This window comes from Salvelinus sp. IW2-2015, linkage group LG20 (assembly GCF_002910315.2).
Source record: "Salvelinus sp. IW2-2015 linkage group LG20, ASM291031v2, whole genome shotgun sequence".
NCBI classification, from domain to species: domain Eukaryota; kingdom Metazoa; phylum Chordata; class Actinopteri; order Salmoniformes; family Salmonidae; genus Salvelinus; species Salvelinus sp. IW2-2015.
In genome coordinates this window covers 60,688,490-60,705,981 of record NC_036860.1, presented here as the reverse complement: position 1 = coordinate 60,705,981, position 17,492 = coordinate 60,688,490, and the positions used below count along the sequence as shown (strand labels likewise).

The following is a 17,492-nucleotide window of genomic DNA, read 5'->3' as shown; positions in this document are numbered from 1 at the left end:
CATACACCTCTGTCTACTGGCCTGACAATAAGCAACAGAGGAGTTGGCTAAAGCACAAACAGATCTGGCTACCAGGCTAATAGAGATATGCTGGCAATAAGGGAGATCAACACAACACTCTGAACCCTTGGAGGGATGTCTTCTTACCTTTCTCCACTTGCTCTCTGGCCTGCTGGTTGGTCATCCCTGGGTAAGGACACACTCCTAGACTAAACGTTTCCCATAGGAGGATGCCAAAACTCCACACATCACTCTCCGAGCTGTATCTCCCTGGAACAACGACCAAACACAACCCCACTGTCTCAGCCATCAAGTATTGAAGAAGAAATGCTGTGTCATCAAGAAGAATTGATCAAACTATGCTACCTCCTGCAGAGCTACAAATCATATACTCCCAAAAGAACATGGTTATTGAGAGTTATTTCTACAGTAGTTACCCTTTAAGGGGTAAGGCCTATGTTGCCATTAACCTATAAATCTATTTGGAGCTTTGATAAAGAAATTGGTGAAAAAGAAAGGCCCTCCAGTTTACCATAATTCAAAGCCTCTGGAGCCGTCCACTTGATGGGGATCTGTTTGAGGCCAGACGACGAGTAGATCCCATCGTCCTCTTGTCTCGACATCCCAAAGTCGCTGATCTTCAGCAGGTTGCTCTCTCCCACCAGACAGTTCCTAGCCGCCAGATCCCTAAAGGATGGACAGGGGGAGGGATAATAATATCATTTCACTTCCATTCTCCCTCCATCCTCCTCCGACAAATGTTTATTTGGGACATGTGCCGATTACAAAGGTGTAGACCTTACAGTGAAATGCTTACTTACATTCCTTTAACCAACATTGCAGTTTTAAGAAAAATAAGTGTTAAGTATAAAATAGAGAAGTAATACTCATCATGGACATTAACATTTTCATATTAACAATATGCCATGAAATAAATGACTGAAATAGTAGGCAATCAGGACACCTAAAACCAACCCTATTTTTAACAGATGGGGAGCTCCACTACCACTGTCCATGTTAAGGTCACCATACTGTCTGTAATCTGATCATGTGAACATTTCTACTTTGCAGAGACAAAAGTAATCCACCAGATTTGGTTGGCCCTGCTGCAGGGGGCTGGGATGACCCGGTATGTGTGTGTACACTACAGGGTTGTGTGTGTAAGTATGTGAAAGTGTGTATGCCCCGTATATGCGTGGGTGCGACATCCATGTGTACACACTCGCAGGACAGATTGCACCCTGCATCCCTCCCATTTCAATTTCATAGCCCTCATCTGCAGCCCCTCTGTGAGAAGAGGCCTACAGCTACGCCGGTATCTTTCAAAGCGCTTCTCCTGTCATTTCTGCTGACTGCCGGCACCGAGCCACAGAGTTGGGCTAAATTAGGCTGTCACTCAGGGAGACTGGCCCCGGTGAGATAAGTAAGAGCAATGCACCGGAGATGATTTGATAGCCCCGCTGTGCTGAGATAAATGGAAGACTGATTGCAGCTGCAGCTGCAGCACCTCTCTCTCTCMCTCTTCTTGCGACTGTCTGGCTTGCTGGAAATACTAGTTTTCACCCGAAAACACAATCTCAAATTGGCCTGGATAGAGAGATATGGCTCAGGGCTTGGTGTGTTACCATCAAAGGTGACAGTGTTGTAAACTGCATTAAGCAGAGAGAGATACATGTTGTCCCCTCACATATCTTACTTTAGGGGGCCTTCTGGCATTACAGAGGGGAAGACATTTCATGGGGTTTAAATTCAGTTAGATTTGTAAATCAAATAAAATGTTATTTGTCACATGCACCGGATACAACAGGTGTAGACCTTACAGTGAAATGCTTACTTACAAGCCCAACCAACAATGCAGTTATGAAAAAATGATTTACTAAAATAAAACTGAATAATAAATAAATGTAATATAAAAATTATTAAGGAGCAACAAAAAAATAACAGTAGTGAGGCTATATACAGGGGGTACCGGTACTGAGTCAATGTGCAGGGGCACCGGTTAGTTAAGGGAATTGAGGTAATATGTACATGTAGGTAGAGGTAAAGTGACTATATGCATAGATAACAAACAGAGAGTAGCAGTAGCATAAAATGGGGSTGGGGGGGGACAATGCAAATAGTCCAGGTAGCCATTTGATTAGATGTTCAGGAGTCTTATGACTTGGTGGTAGAAGCTGTTAAGAAGCCTTTTGGACCTAGAGACTTGGCGTTCCGGTACCGCGTGGTAGCAGAGAGAACAGTCTGACTAGGGTGGCTGGAGTTTTTGACAATTTTTAGGGCCTTCCTCTGACAACGCCTGGTATAAAGGTCCTGGATGGTAGGAAGCTTAGCCAAAGGCACTACCCCCATTCTAGTTTGTTGGTAATGTGGACACCAAGGAACTGGAAGCTCTCAACCTGCTCCACTACAGCCCTGTCGATGAGAATGGGGGCGTGCTCGGTCCTCCTTTTCCTGTAGTCCACAATCATCTCCTTTGTCTTGATCACGTTGAGGGATAGGTTGTTATCATGGCACCAGACTGCCAGGTCTCTGACCTCCTCCCTACAGGCCGTTTCATCTCATCTCATCGTTGTCGGTGATCAGGCCTACTGTTGTGTCATCGGTAAACTTAATGATGGTGTTGGAGTCGTGCTTGGCCATGCAGTCATGGGTGAACAGGAGAGGACTGAGCCTGCACCCCTAAGGGGCCCCCGTGTTGAGGATCAGCGTGGCAGATGTGTTGTTACCTACCCTTACCACCTGGGGGCGGCCCGTCAGGAAGTCCAGGATCCAGTTGCAGAGGGAGGTATTTAGTCCCAGGGTCCTTAGCTTAGTGATGAGCTTTGAGGGCACTACGGTGTTGAACGCTGAGCTGTAGTCAATGAATAGCATTCTCACATAGGTGTTCCTTTTGTCCAGGTGGGAAAGGGCAGTGTGGAGTGCAATAGAGATTGCATCATCTGTGGATCTGTTGGGGCAGTATGCAAATTGGAGTGGGACTAGGGATTCTGGGATAATGGTGTTGACGTGAGCCATGACCAGCCTAGTAGGCTTCATGCTAGGTTAAGAATAGCTTCATGTATGAAGTTGTGTGTCATATATAGAAGTAAAAATAAGAACTTAACTGAAATTCTATTCAAAGCATGAGCAATCTCTTGAACATTAGACAGATAGGGCTATTTGTTGGAATTAGGGCTGTATATCGTATTTTACTACATACCAGTATTAATGCATGGACTGGTTTGGGCTTTTACTTTACCATCTATAATGGTATTTCAATGTTTGGTTTGTTAAATGTGATATGCAACTCTGTCCGTTTTTATCTTTTACTCCGTTTGCTACTTGAGTCTTCTTTTCTACCTGCCCTCCTGCTTCCCACACCAAGCCCTGCCCCCTGTCACTCAGGGAGAGCATGTGGTTGCTCAACCACGGAGTCACGAGCACTTTCTTACCATTCACTCTGCAGTCTGCARGGTCAGATAGATGCAACAAGATATTGGTGACAACAATGCTGATTACCACAAGCTTTCTATAGTTACCCTATTAATGTGTGTACCTTACTGCCTGCAAACTACCGTCTGCTAGTTTGTCTTTTCTTAGCAAGTTGTGCCTTGTGGATAAAATCAATTGTGTTAGCCACTAATGCTAATTGTTCATTAGCTGGCTTGCTAGCTAGCTTGCTAAATGTACTTAGAGAATCAGAAAACGTAGCTAGCTAATATAGCATGGTAAACAGATATTTCACCGGATGTATATGTATCCGCTTAGCGTTTCCACGAAGCCAAGTGTCAGGCAGTGGGAGATGCTGGATTTCGATTAAACATTTGATCTCAACACAGTTCTCTTCCCAAAACTAGAATCTGTTACGAACAGAGTGGACTAAGTTGTCAACTTTACCCTAAAGTTWAAAAAAAATTGGCGATATTTAGAAGGAGTCCATGGCGAGAAGGAGTCCCTAAACGAAATATGCAAATGTACGCTACAATGAGCCAATAGGATCTCGCAAACTCGTGCTTGGCTCTGCCCAGCTCCTTGCTTGTTCTGCCAACTATGACTTATGTGTTCCCATTTGAAACAACGGGCTGTGGTCTATCTTGGTTTAGTTATCAAACTTTGGTACCAGTGCTGGTGTAGGTCTAGACAAGCATGTTGTTTGTGCAACGGCATCGTCTAAATCAGAGAGGAATAGAGTTRGCCAGCTTTTAGTTCTAAAACCCGGAAATCAGTTACCTCTGGTTCATTCAGCCATCTCTATGGGCAAAGAATAGTTTTTTTTGGATAAACCCCCAAAATAAGGTCTGAGGTTAACACAGGCTTAGGAGATCTTATACATTTTGTTCTATGAGATAATATTAGTCAGTTAACATGATCTTTATGAAGCATTGGTGTGCTTTGTGCTTTTTTAAGAACATAAATGCTTCAAAATTCACAAAAATGTACGTTAGCTGATGAAGATGAACTCATAGAACAAAACGTATATCTCCTAAGCCTGTGTTTACCACTAGAGATGTGACAAAGGGACAATTTTGCTTAACGTTTAAATTGCAACCTCGGGTTTTCCTTTAACACGATAACAGAAAATTTGCAGACTCTTCGAAAGATTCCACATCAATTTACAATGCAGAATAACGGTACTATTAAATATGTATGACCGCTAGACTGAACACACACTTGCAGCCTTAGKGAAGAGACAGAGCAGGCAAGCCAGAGTAAAGGAGAGAGGCAGAAGGCAAAAGCGTGCTCATATGTTTTGGTAATCTGCATCTCGTAATGTCTTGTTTTACAAACCTTGCAAATACACCAAGTAGTCTCTTCCTCTCTGGTTGTATGTGAATTACACAACTTCCCCAGGCCTTTATAGCCTATTGGCTATAACAAGAAAATCATGTTTTGTGATAACTGAACTGTGATTTTAAGTGAAGGGAAAAAAACATTGTTTTCGTTTAGGGATTTTTCTTAACACTAAGGATCCCAACTTTGTTTAAACGTTTTAGCGTTCACACCCCTATTTATTTAAAAACTCCATTAATTTCCCCATAGGCTTTGACCAACGAGCCATGGTTGAGTTAGGGCCTACAAAAAGATGCCATTACTATTTCTCTCTATAAGCGAAGCATGCATATGTTAGCTAGCTACATGAGGACAGAAAACATGCAATGTAACATCTAATTAGATTCCCCTGGAAACACTTTGGTTCCTTCCCTCTCAATAATTCATCCCTGGTTTATTCATTCGTTCTCATGTCAAACAACAATGTATTCAAGGTGCTGCCCACTATAAAATTTGAATAATCATTATATTTCCACGATTCCAACAGTTCACAAATTCACTAGGCCTAGATTTTTGTCCTTTTCATGCAGCCCTYCGTGGCAACGTGTGGAAATGATAACAAAAGTGTAGGAAATGCAGAAATTGAGGAAAACACTGAACATGATTTTTGTTTGAAGTTGGAATGAACTGTAAATGGAGAATGAAGAAAGCCAAATTGAAATCACTTACAATTGCTGTGTTGCCACCCTAGGGTTATAAACTACTCCAAGTATATTTAGAACTTTTAATATTAAAAAACATAAAATACCATCCCAAATTTGAACAAATATTGTGATATGATATTTTGGCTATGTCGCCTAGCCCTAGTTGGAATACTCTATGGAGAAGAATAAACATACAATATTTCAGATTGATGTTGACAACGCTAAAACAAGGTGAAGATCTCCATACCTGTGGATGCAGTTTTTGAGCTCGAGGTAAGCCATTCCTGCAGCAGCATCTAATGAAAACTTCACCAGCTGTTTGGTCTTCAGGTCTTCCTTCTTCTTCCGTAGAAACGACAAGAAGTCCCCTCCTTCAAATAGGATATAAAATGTATATTCACATTTGTAACACAGTGTTGTAAACACACTACAATTGAGTCCTAAAAAGTTATGCTACTGGATTTACCTGACACTAGCTCCATCACAATGTAAATAGGCTGTCGTTGTGTGCAGACGCCTATCAGCTTCACAATGTTTGCGTGGTCATATTGTTTGAGGATCCTGTAGATCAAGAAAGTACCAGTATGAGATAATTACATAACTGTCAAATCTCTAATCACCAGATTAAAAGCGTGTGAAGTGAAATAATGTTAGATGAGTGAACAGACGTTTCAAGGTACTCGATGGGACCTGCAAATGATTGACAGCAGACATTTTCATCTTCATCTTCTCACCTGGCTCGATAGGAACTAGGACATTTGGCGCATGTGACAAATAAAAATGTGATTTTGTCATCTAACCTGGCTTCTGATAGGAACTTAATCTTCAGCTCCTGTGGAAGATCCTCTTTACATGTTTTGACTGCCACAGGAGTCTTGTCCCGCAATGTTCCTTTAAATACCTCACCAAAGTTGCCCTAAGAACAAAGAAAAACAGAGATACAGTAACAGAACTTGGTTTAATCAAACATATATTGACATCAATGATGATGAATGTCAAAACTAATCCAAGATAATATCTGTCCTACAGATGTAGTGAAAATGAAAAGGATATCTAAAATCACTCACTTTGCCAAGAAGCTCTCCAAGAGTAACATCCTCATGGTTGAGTATCCATTTTTTATCCTACAAAAGATGGAACAAAACATAGGCAATTGTAAACACAAGACACAGAACATCCACAAACAGTACAATGAAAACCATACAAAAGCTACTGTGTAACATTGGAGCACCGACCGACTACTTTATATTCAGAATGACTATAATCCGAGGCACAATTACAACAACAAAAAAAATCAACCACAAAAGACCTTGATGCCTCAAAAACATCAGAGAAGGGAAAATAATTTCAAAGTCTTTCCATCTTTGGCCCAGCTCAACATAACATTCCAATGGCCAGTCTCATCCAATAACACAATGATCAAATCCAAATCGCATTCTTCCAAGAGCGAGGTGGTCCCTAATGGTCAAATTTCACCGCTTTGCCATGAAGTGCTTGAAGAAAGAGCATTTAAAAACACTTATTATTCCTAGGCTTCAGCAGATCCATTACAGTAGTAATGACAACAACCATTAGCCCCGTGTTGGTGATGGCTGAGGCAATTAAAACACCATTATGTTCATCACCAGCAGGCTAGCTGAAGAGGACTCGAGGTCTTCTCTATGATTAAACCTGGCTATTGACAGTGTTGGCCTATTTTTGCAACACAGAGCGGATATTAAAAAGACATTTGCACTATTATACATGACAAATGTGTCCTGAAAAACATCATACAGGTCTGGAAACCAGGAGTTAATACTGTCAATTAGGGCAGTGAATTGCCAGGGACCTCACGATACGATATTATCATGATACTTAGGTGGCGATACGATATGTATTGCGATTCTCACGATTCTATATGTATTGCGATACAATACTGTGATTTTACTGCGATTCGACGTTCCAATCGCATCACTCACCATATGTCTGCTGCTGAGGGATGAGAGCCATGAGAAAACAAGTTTTGATCAGGCATGGAAATAAAAGTGCTGAAAGCAAATTGGATCCTTATTTAAAAAGAATATGGAGAACATACTGGAGCTCTGGTGCAGGTACAGCCAACCAGCGCAAAAATTATATTGCCATATTGTCAAAACYATACGATATAGGTTGTCAAAAATAATAACCTGATATTTTACTGCACATATTTTTTCCCCATCACTACCATTGTCAACGGGTAAAATAGCAAGGCGTCTTCTGGAGCACAGTATGATCACTGTGATTCAAAAGAGAACAACCTGGTATTGTAACTGGTATTGTAACCGTCTGAGAAGCTCTATTCTAATACATTAGAGTTTAAAAAAAAWGTTTGATAAAAAAAAAAAWGATTGTAGTTAGAACTTCCAACAAAAAGTTGTTCAACTGTGATCACAGCACTTTACTGATTCAAACAAAAATATTTAGTTGATGTCAGAAGGGCTTATTCCTGACCATCTATTAGCCTCCTGCCACAAACACCACAAGATAATGAACAACCTAAGCATGTTGATGAGTTTCACAGTGTGATTAAAGGCCTCCATGACAGCTTGATGGCTTTAGCAATAATTACATTCCCAACCCTGTTGTGAGACCACTCATTGACTTTAGATCTGAATCACAGGGTGTATGAACATAGATAGGAGAGGAAATATGTTTTACCTTGACGACTGGGTTTAAAAGCACCACCCCAGACTTCTTGGTAATAACTTGCTTTGAAGTGTAATGGTGTTCAATTAACTGAGGAATGGTCGGGAAGCCAGTGCCTTCAAAACGATACTGGTTCTGTGGACAAAGAGGAGGCAGACAGCATGGGATTGATTAATTACAAAGTTGAGTTGGAAGCTTTTCGAATCATCATCTTTTGTGTTACGGAAACAACTTTACAAGCAATTACTAGTAGCTGTCATCTGAACAAATTAAATTAAATACACATCAACCATAGAATTCCTTGCCAATTAATTTCCGTTTCCACCAAGGTGCCTGTGATCTCTCGTCTCTGTATCTTAGTAACAGACACAAAGCAACCATTGGCTGACGCACATCACATCAAATATACCTGACTACACCTTTATATTTTGTCTCTTTTACTGCTGAAACCTAGTGGCTCTGCAATGAGACAAACACCTGGTCTCAGATCAGTTTGTGCCATCATGTCAACTCCTTGTCATGCCAAACATGACTCAAACAGATCTTGGACCAGGCTAAGAAACACCTTTAGTTTATTCAGAACTGAACTAGTAGAACTCACGTCTGCAAACTGGATGATGAAGTGTCTCCGCTGTCCCTCTGAGAAGACAGACAGGACGTACTCGCCAGGCTTGCCGTGGCTCTCCCGGACCAGGAAGTCTCCCTGCTCTTTGAGCAGCTCCTGGGCCTCGGTCCTGGGGATGGCCCCATGGTACCACTCCTGGTCCCCCAGGGGCTTCTCACTAGTTGGGATCACGTCGAAAAACTGCTGGATACGCACAATGGAATGATATGACATGATGATATATAATGATATGATAATGAAAGTTAGGGATCAATCAACAATTCCTGTTCAATTGCCAGTCAAGAGAGCTATAAGATCTGTCACTCCACTCAGATCAAACAGGCACAATTTGGATGCAATATGTATAATACACATATAAGAATATTTTGAAGATAAATACACAACGCAGAGGATGAGAGTACTAGAATTAATGGTCAATAGGGAATTGTCAATTTAAATAGGAGTTGGGTTTCAGTTCAACAGCTGTTTAGAATCTGTGGAATGTCACTCCTGAACTCAGAGCTACGTGTACCACGTTGTCATTGGTCTGTACATTGAGTCGGGAGCAGGATACTGGTTATTTGGCCATTGGCCCAGTGGTACTGCAAGGACTTCTGATTCGTAAACCCCAGGCTAGGGTGTAGGGTTAGAAATGGCACCCTGTTCCTTTGTTCAGTGGAGAAATGCTGAGGACAGAGGAGACTGAACATCTACCTACCAGCATAACATCTTGATTTGTCCTTCTCAAATAAACCTATTTTTCTCCCCCTGATTTGTTTTGGGGTCTGTGTTATTGAAGAACATCAATTGCTAACACACAGGATAAGTTTCCACACTCACTACACAAGAACACAATACTTTTAAAACCTGTTTTTTTTAACAGACTTCAGAACTTACCGATGATGAGCCAAGGACTGATTTGGGAGAGCGGAGGATGCCGGCTAAGGAATGACGCAAGGTGTCAAACTTTGATGTCCTGTCTTTGCCTTTGTCCTGAAAATAKAGACATATGGTTGAAAATGTGTTGAGAATAAACAGTTGAGCAAGCTGAATACACTCTACTATAGTGTATAGAGGTTTATAGCTATGACAATGTGCTTACACTGCCCTCCTCTGCTCACCCAACTCTCTGCAGAGAGAGCTAGAGTTGAGAGGCTCAACAGCACCCCCATATCATCTACCACATACTGCAGTCAACAAAATGCTTTTTATCTTACACTCATACACTGCTCCATTCAAAGCCAAATATCTCAACGTTGGTGAAACATGTTTCCCATTTCACTGAAATGACTAAACCAGTGGAAAACTGGTATGCAATGTTTATCAGTGTTTTTCTTCTGAGCTGGTTTATAACGACACCACTGGTTTTAAACAGGAACATGATTGACACAGAGATACATCTATTTTTAGATCGACATTTCAGTGACAATTGATGAGAAAAGTAAAAAATTGTTTTAATGAAAGTTCAAAGATTCATCACAACAGTGTCCTTTAGATGAAAACCCACTGATTTGCCTGAATGAGTATGTTCATGGAGACAGCACAACAGTGTCCTTTAGATGAAAACCCAGCTGATTTGGCTGAATGAGTAGTTCATGGAGACAGCACAACAGTGTCCTTTAGATGAAAACCACTGATTTGCGAATGAGTATGTTCATGGAGACAGCACAACAGTGTCCTTTAGTAAAACCCACTGATTTGCCTGAATGAGTATGTTTCATGGAGACAGCACAACAGTGTCCTTTAGATGAAACCCACTGATTGCCTGAATGAGTAGTTCATGGAGACAGCACAACAGTGTCCTTTAGATGAAACCCACTGATTTGCCTGAATGAGTATGTTCATGGAGACAGCACAACAGTGTCCTTTAGATGAAAACCCACTGATTTGCCTGAATGAGTATGTTCATGGAGACAGCACAACAGTGTCCTTTAGATTAAAACCCACTGATTTTCCTGAATGAGTATGTTCATGGAGACAGCACAAGACAAAGAAACATCCTGGCTTACTACTATACAATGAATAGAAAGCAGTAAACTGACACAGTACCAGTATGTGTAAGTGTATAGAAGTAAATATCAGCCGCAAAAGTATCTAGGGCTAACAAAATCATCAAGCAAACACATTTAATCAACAGACGCTATACAGTATCTCTGAAAAGGTCAGAGAGAAGTTCATAGTAGGACAGTGAGTGGAAAGTGCTGCATTCCTTCTGATTACAAAGGAAGTAATATCCCGGAATCCACACTGATGTTCTCCGTTTCACCATGGTTCACAATCACATATCAGATTGGATTCCGACTTGACAAGTAAATCCTTCCTATTCTAAAACCAACAACGGTCAACTCCACAACAATAACCACTCACTCACCATGGAGTTGACGGAGCGCGCGTCGTCCTCGTAGTTGACCATGGGGGGAGGCTCCTTGCCCTCGTTCTCCTGCATCTTGTGGTCAAGCAGGTCCTTCTGGGCGCCCAGCTTGGCTTCTGTGCAGCGTAACAACTGGACCGTTTGCCTCAGCTCCTCCAAAGACTGCTTRTGACTGAGCAGCAGCACCACACTGATGGAGGGAGGGAGATGGAAAGAGAGAATGAGTGTGGTGTGAGAGACAGGGAGAGAGAAGCGGAGAGATGGAGAGAGACAATGTGAGAGAGTGAAAAGATAGAGATTGAGACAGAGATGGAAAGAGAGAGAGAGAGAGAGAGAGAGAGAAAGAGGTCAGGCTCTGGCGCTAGTCTGAAATCAAACAGTATTACAACTACTTAATCCACCTCTCGGAACAAGGATGTGGAAAATTATTTTCTAGTTTGCGTTCCACCAGAGGGATATATAGCCTACAGTGTGAGCACTGAGCTGTTTCTGTGCTCTGATTAATGGGTGTGAAGACATTTCACTCAAAACAATTTAGTCAAACACCCAACAAACATTGCTGTGGAAGCAGAGGACCGTTTTTAAAAGTGATGCTTGCCACAGAAGGGATAAAACCTATACGCACAATTCTTCACAAAAAACAACTTCTCAACTGTCCTAATCACTTTATTAATGTTTTCAAAAAGAGAACTTCAGACAGGATAAAAACTAGCCTAGGCCATACAACCAGTCCTCATCCTTAATCACACCTGTAGCTGAGACTTCACATGGGGATGACTGGACAGGCCTGATAATATCATCGTATCTTACAGGGGATTATCCAGCAGACCCTGAAATATGTGCTGAGCCCTGTGCTACAGACATAGCTCTGTCTATTGTACCCTGTCCGCCTCAATGAACCTTCACATCATTCATGCTCCTAGAGTTAGATCATGGCCAATCGAGCTTCTTAGAAACAACGACAAACTTGGAATCTATTAAGCTAGTCACTAATGGTCTCTGTTGTTATTGTTTAATGGCACGTGTACAACTGAAAGCCATGAGATTGAGGAAAACATCTAACACATGCTATGGGAGATAATCTTATCGAGAATGCAAGAATCATTAGAGCTGTATTGTTATGGTAGCAACGTACTCAGACTTCTTTTCACATGTTTTGGTGGACTCATCAAGCTTGTTTTCCAAGTCTTGCATGAGATCCTCCTTGGTGCGTAGGCTCTGCTGAGTGAGGCCCAGCTCATCTGATGTGGATTTCAGCCTGCGGAAGGAGATACAGTGGATTAAAGTGTATCTGACCTTTGACACAATCAGTCAGCCAACAGAGGCACACACTATATCCTTAGTCAATAGGAGATGCTGTACGGATTGATTCCTCGCACCCTCCTCTCACCTTTTCAAAACGTCAGAGAACGAGACAAGGTTGATGAGGGCAGTACTCTCCTCCCTTCATACATTTTCTACTCACATCGCTTGTAAACTGTCTGCAGTCAAATTGTTCCATAGGATCTCGTTTGCTTGAAGATTCTCGGTTTCCTCCAACAGTGAAACGTCAAATTCTACATTTGGTTCTTTGGTTTCTGGAGACCTGGAAGATCATGATACTTCATGTTAACCAAAATTAGAAATTGAAATAAAGTACTGTTKTTGAAGCATAAAAAGGTAACATTTCAAAGGCCTTAAACTAAAAGCCTACCTGTGAACCTCAATGAAGTGTTCATACTCTGACACAGGATCAATTTGGTCGATGGAGGTGTGGATTTCTTTGTGGACTTTCACTATTTCATCAGTTAAGAGACTGGTTATTTCACTGTATTCCTCCAAAATCCCCTTCCTGAAAATGACGGAACAGTCAGAAAATCATTTTTTTTTTAAATACAGAAATCAAGGTTAAAATTGAGGTAAGCGTATGCTCAGTATATGAAAGGTTTAAAAACACACATTTGCGTGACTCGAGGATGACACAGATGGACAGCTCTGCGGGTTTATGAACAGGGATAGACACATTGTCATTCTAAAACCCCTTGTATTTCTCACTCAGTTCAGAAATATCATTTCAGTGGAGGAACTCTGAATTGTTCTCCTGTTATTAACATCTGTCTAAGACTTAAAAAACGTTGTGATTAAAAACACAGCTTAAGCAGGACATTCTGAACGAGAGGGTGCCCCCGCCTCCTAGTAATCCTACGATCGCTATGAAATGATGGGATTAAGCCTCATCTGGGATCTAATCCCATGCGACACCAAGAAGAACCCTTGCAAATAGTTATTCATTTACGTATTACAATTTCCAAAGAATGTTTACGTCGCCTGACTTGTTAGGGCGTCACAGATCTGATGACTCATAACCTGCAGTGTGCTGCTGGACGTCTAGGATGGACACTGCAGAAAAGGAACACTGCACACAGTGGCATATGCACCCAAGTGTGTTCAACATTTCAACCCTTAGACCATCATCGGGGTTCAACCCAAGGGTCGAGACGTAACGAAGCCAAGCACAATCTACTTGTTAATCTACTTTAACCTTCAAGATATTCTCAAACTCATTGAATGAATCTTTACGTAGTGTATCCCTTGTTAATCTCTGCTGGAGCCACACACACACACACACACACACACACACTCACAGTGCACTGATCATCTCCTCCTGCATCTTCTGCAGGGAGTCGAGCAGGAGGGGCAGCGTGGTGTCGTGGTAGTGCTCCTGGTGGAGCTGGGCACTCCGCACCGCCAGCACGTACTGGTTGTGGAGGTTGTGAAGCTTCATGGTGGCCTTGTCGTAACGCTCCCTCGCCTTCTCCGGCTCCTTGCCTGAAAACAAACCCAACAAGTGCTGTACTGCTGGTTTGTCTGGAGGAGGTTTAAAATGGTTGTGCCTCATCATCCGCCGCCCAAGATATGTCGGTCATATGATCTCCCTCTGCAGGGTTTGGTGACTAATGTATTGATGCACTTCAGCTGGTCTCGAATAAGACTTCATATATTTCCTCCAAGATAAACTGCACTACTATGAATCATTACATTAAACGTATATTCTTCTGTAAATAATCAGGAGAAATTCTTACCTTTCACCATTGCGTCTCTGTATTTTTCTTTGGCACTGTGGGCATCCTTTGTTAATTGTCTGTAGGTGCCTTTTAACTTTTCTAGGTCGCTTTTTGTCACCTAGGAGAGACCATATCGGAAACATCATCACATCCTCTCGTACATTGGTTCCCAAACTTGTTATAGTCCCGTACCCCTTCAAACATTCAACCTCCAGCTGCATACCCCTCTAGCACCAGGGTCAGCGTACTCTCAAATGTTGTTTTTTGCCATCATTGTAAGCCTGCCACACACACACTATACGATACATTTATTAAACATAAGAATGAGTGAGTTTTGTCACAACTCGGCTTATGGGAAATGACAAAGAGCTCTTATAGGACAGGGCACAAATAATAATAATCAATAAGTCTGCCCTTTATTTAACCATCTTACATATAAAACCTTAATTGTCCATCGAAAATGGTGAATAACTCACCACAGGTTAATGAGAAGGGTGTGCTTGAAATGATGCACATAACTCTGCAATGTTGGGTTGTATTGGAGAGAGTCTCAGTCTTAAATCATTTCCCACACACAGTCTGTGCCTGTATTTAGTTATCATATTAGTGAGGGCCGGGAATCCACTCTCAAATAGGTACGTGGTTGCAAAGAGCATCAGTGTCTTAACAGCGCGATTTGCCAAGGCAGGATACTCTGAGCGCAGCCCAATCCAGAAATCTGGCAGTGGCTTCTGATTAAATTAAATTTTCAAAGAACTGCCTGTTGCAATTTCGATGAGGCTCTCTTGTTCAGATATCGGTAAGTGGACTGGAGGCAGGGCATGAAAGGGATAACGAATCCAGTTGTTTGTGTCATCTGTTTCGGGAAAGTACCTGCGTAATTGTGCACCCAACTCACTCAGGTGCTTCGCTATATCACATTTGACATTGTCCGTAAGCTTGAGTTCATTTACACAGTAAAAATCATACAATGATGGAAAGACCTGTGTGTTGTCCTTGTTAATGAAGACAGAGAAGAGCTCCAACTTATTAATCATAGCCTCAATTTTGTCCCGCACATTGAATATAGTTGCGGAGAGTCCCTGTAATCCTAGATTCAGATCATTCAGGCGAGAAAAAACATCACCCAGATAGGCCAGTTGTGTGAGAAACTCGTCATCATGCAAGCGGTCAAACAAGTGAACATTATGGTCAGTAAAGAAAACTTTAAGCTTGTCTCTCAATCCAAAAAAACGTGTCAATACTTTCCCCTTGATAACCTGCGTACTTTTGTATGTTGTAAAAGTGTTACATGGTCGCTGCCCATATCATTGCATAGGGCATAAAATACATGAGAGTTCAGGGGCCTTGCTTTAACAAAGTTAACCATTTTCACGGTAGTGTCCAAAACGTCTTTCAAACTGTCAGGCATTCCCTTGGCAGCAAGAGCCTCTCGGTGGATGCTGCAGTGTACTCAAGTGGCGTCGGGAGCAACTGCTTGCACGCGCGTTACCACTCCACTATGTCGCCCTGTCATGGATTTTGCACCATCAGTACAGATACCAACACATCTTGACCACCAAAGTCCATTTGATGTCACAAAACTGTCCAGTACTTTAAAAAATATCCTATTGTCCTGGTTTGCAGTGGTTATTTTAAATAGACAATGAATAGCTTTCTTCCAAAAACAAGGACATTTCTAAGTACCCCAAACTTTGAACGGTAGTGTGTGTGTGTGTGTGTGTGTGTGTGTTATAAATATATATACACACACACACACATATGTATACACATACATATTTGTGTGTATATATGTGATTCACATTTTTATTGTGTGTACCCCAGTGTGGAATACCTGGTCTAGTCAAAGAAAACAAACATGCCCTGATCTAACTGCAGGATTAGCATTTTAGCCACAATACAAGTGCCTTTTCACACGTGTGAAACACCCTGTCACAAGTGTGTGCCTTATACATACAATAAAGTCAATACTAGGCTAAATGTGAGTGTGTTTTGTGTGTTACAGTACCTTGTTCATTTCTCGGACTCGATCTGTGGTGATGCTCTGGTAGCTCTTCTTAACCTGCTGCTTGTCTTTGATCATCATAGTGGAGTCTGTGCAGAGGCCAGAGTTCAGCTCCTCCGCGTGACACTTCATGATCTGACTCAGCTGTTTGTCTGCTGACCATGTGGCCAAGACTGGAGAGATGGGAGAGGAAGAAAAGAGAAAGATAGAAGAGAGGGAGAGGTAGAGAGAGAGCGGATTGAGAGAGAGAGAGGGAGAGAGCGAGAGGGTGGAGAGAGAGGGAGAGAGCGAGAGAGGAGGGAGGGAGAGAGCGAGAGAGGGAGGAGAGAGAGAGAGGGAGAGAGAGAGAGAAGGGAGTGACGAGAGGAGGAGCGAGAGGGAGGGACGAGAGGGGTGGGGGGGTGAGGATGAGCGAAGAGGGGGAGTGAGCGAGGAGAGGGGAGGAGCACAGAGGGGGAGTGAGCGAGAGAGGGAGTGAGCGAGAGAGGGGAGTGAGCGAGAGGAGGGGAGTGAGCGGAGAGAGCGGAGAGGAAGCGAGAGAGAGAGGAAGCGAGAGAGAGAGGAAGCGAGAGAGAGAGGAAGCGAGAGAGAGAGGAAGCGAGAGAGAGAGGAAGCGAGAGAGAGAGGAAGCGAGAGAGAGAGGAAGCGAGAGAGAGAGGAAGCGAGCGAGAGAGAGAGAGGAGAGAGAGCGAAGGGAGATAGAGAGGAGATAGAGAAGGAGATGAGAGGGAGATAGAGAGGGAGGAGAGAGAGAGGGAGATAGAGAGGGAGCGAGAGAGAGAGGGAGAGGGGAGAGCGAGAGAGAGAGGAGGAGCGAGAAGAGGAAGCGAGAGAGCGAGGAGGGAGGAGAGAGCGAGGGAGGGGCGAGAGAGCGAGGGAGGAGCGAGAGAGCAGGGAGGGAGCGAGAGAGCGAGGGAGGGAGCGAGAGAGGGGGAGCGAGAGAGCAAGAGAGAGAGAGAGAGAGGGCGAGAGAGAGGGAGCGAGAGAGAGGGAGCGAGAGAGAGGGAGCGAGAGAGGAGGGAGCGAGAGAGAGGGAGCGAGAGAGAGGAGCGAGAGAGGGAGCGAGAGAGAGGGAGCGAGAGAGAGGGAGCGAGAGAGAGCGAGAGAGAGCGAGAGAGAGCTGAGAGAGAGCGAGAGAGAGCGAGAGAGAGGAAGGAGCGAAGAGAGCGAGCGCGCGGAGAGAGCGGGAGAGAGAGAGAGCGAGAGAGAAGAGAAAGAGAGAGAGAGCAGAGAGGGAGGGAGCGAGCGAGAGAGAGCGACGCTGGAGAGCGGAGAGAGGAGAGAGAGGGAGCGAGAGCGAGCGATGAAGATGGCGAGTAGCGAGCGAGCGATGGAGGGAGAGATTGAGGGG

At 43.1% G+C, this 17,492-nt stretch overlaps 1 protein-coding gene across 1 annotated transcript in view; it reads right to left on the bottom strand.

The window, feature by feature from the left end:
* Positions 1-17,492, bottom strand: part of LOC111980774 (tyrosine-protein kinase Fer) — a 34,667-nt gene that overhangs the window by 5,272 nt on the left and 11,903 nt on the right. Inside the window, 17 exon segments of the mRNA XM_024011754.2 lie at positions 148-270; positions 533-687; positions 5,701-5,824; positions 5,920-6,014; positions 6,254-6,369; positions 6,521-6,577; positions 8,130-8,252; positions 8,719-8,922; positions 9,619-9,714; positions 11,093-11,282; positions 12,228-12,350; positions 12,558-12,677; positions 12,786-12,923; positions 13,717-13,900; positions 14,155-14,254; positions 16,145-16,290; positions 16,293-16,314. Coding sequence (XP_023867522.2) covers positions 148-270; positions 533-687; positions 5,701-5,824; positions 5,920-6,014; positions 6,254-6,369; positions 6,521-6,577; positions 8,130-8,252; positions 8,719-8,922; positions 9,619-9,714; positions 11,093-11,282; positions 12,228-12,350; positions 12,558-12,677; positions 12,786-12,923; positions 13,717-13,900; positions 14,155-14,254; positions 16,145-16,290; positions 16,293-16,314 — 2,116 coding nt within the window.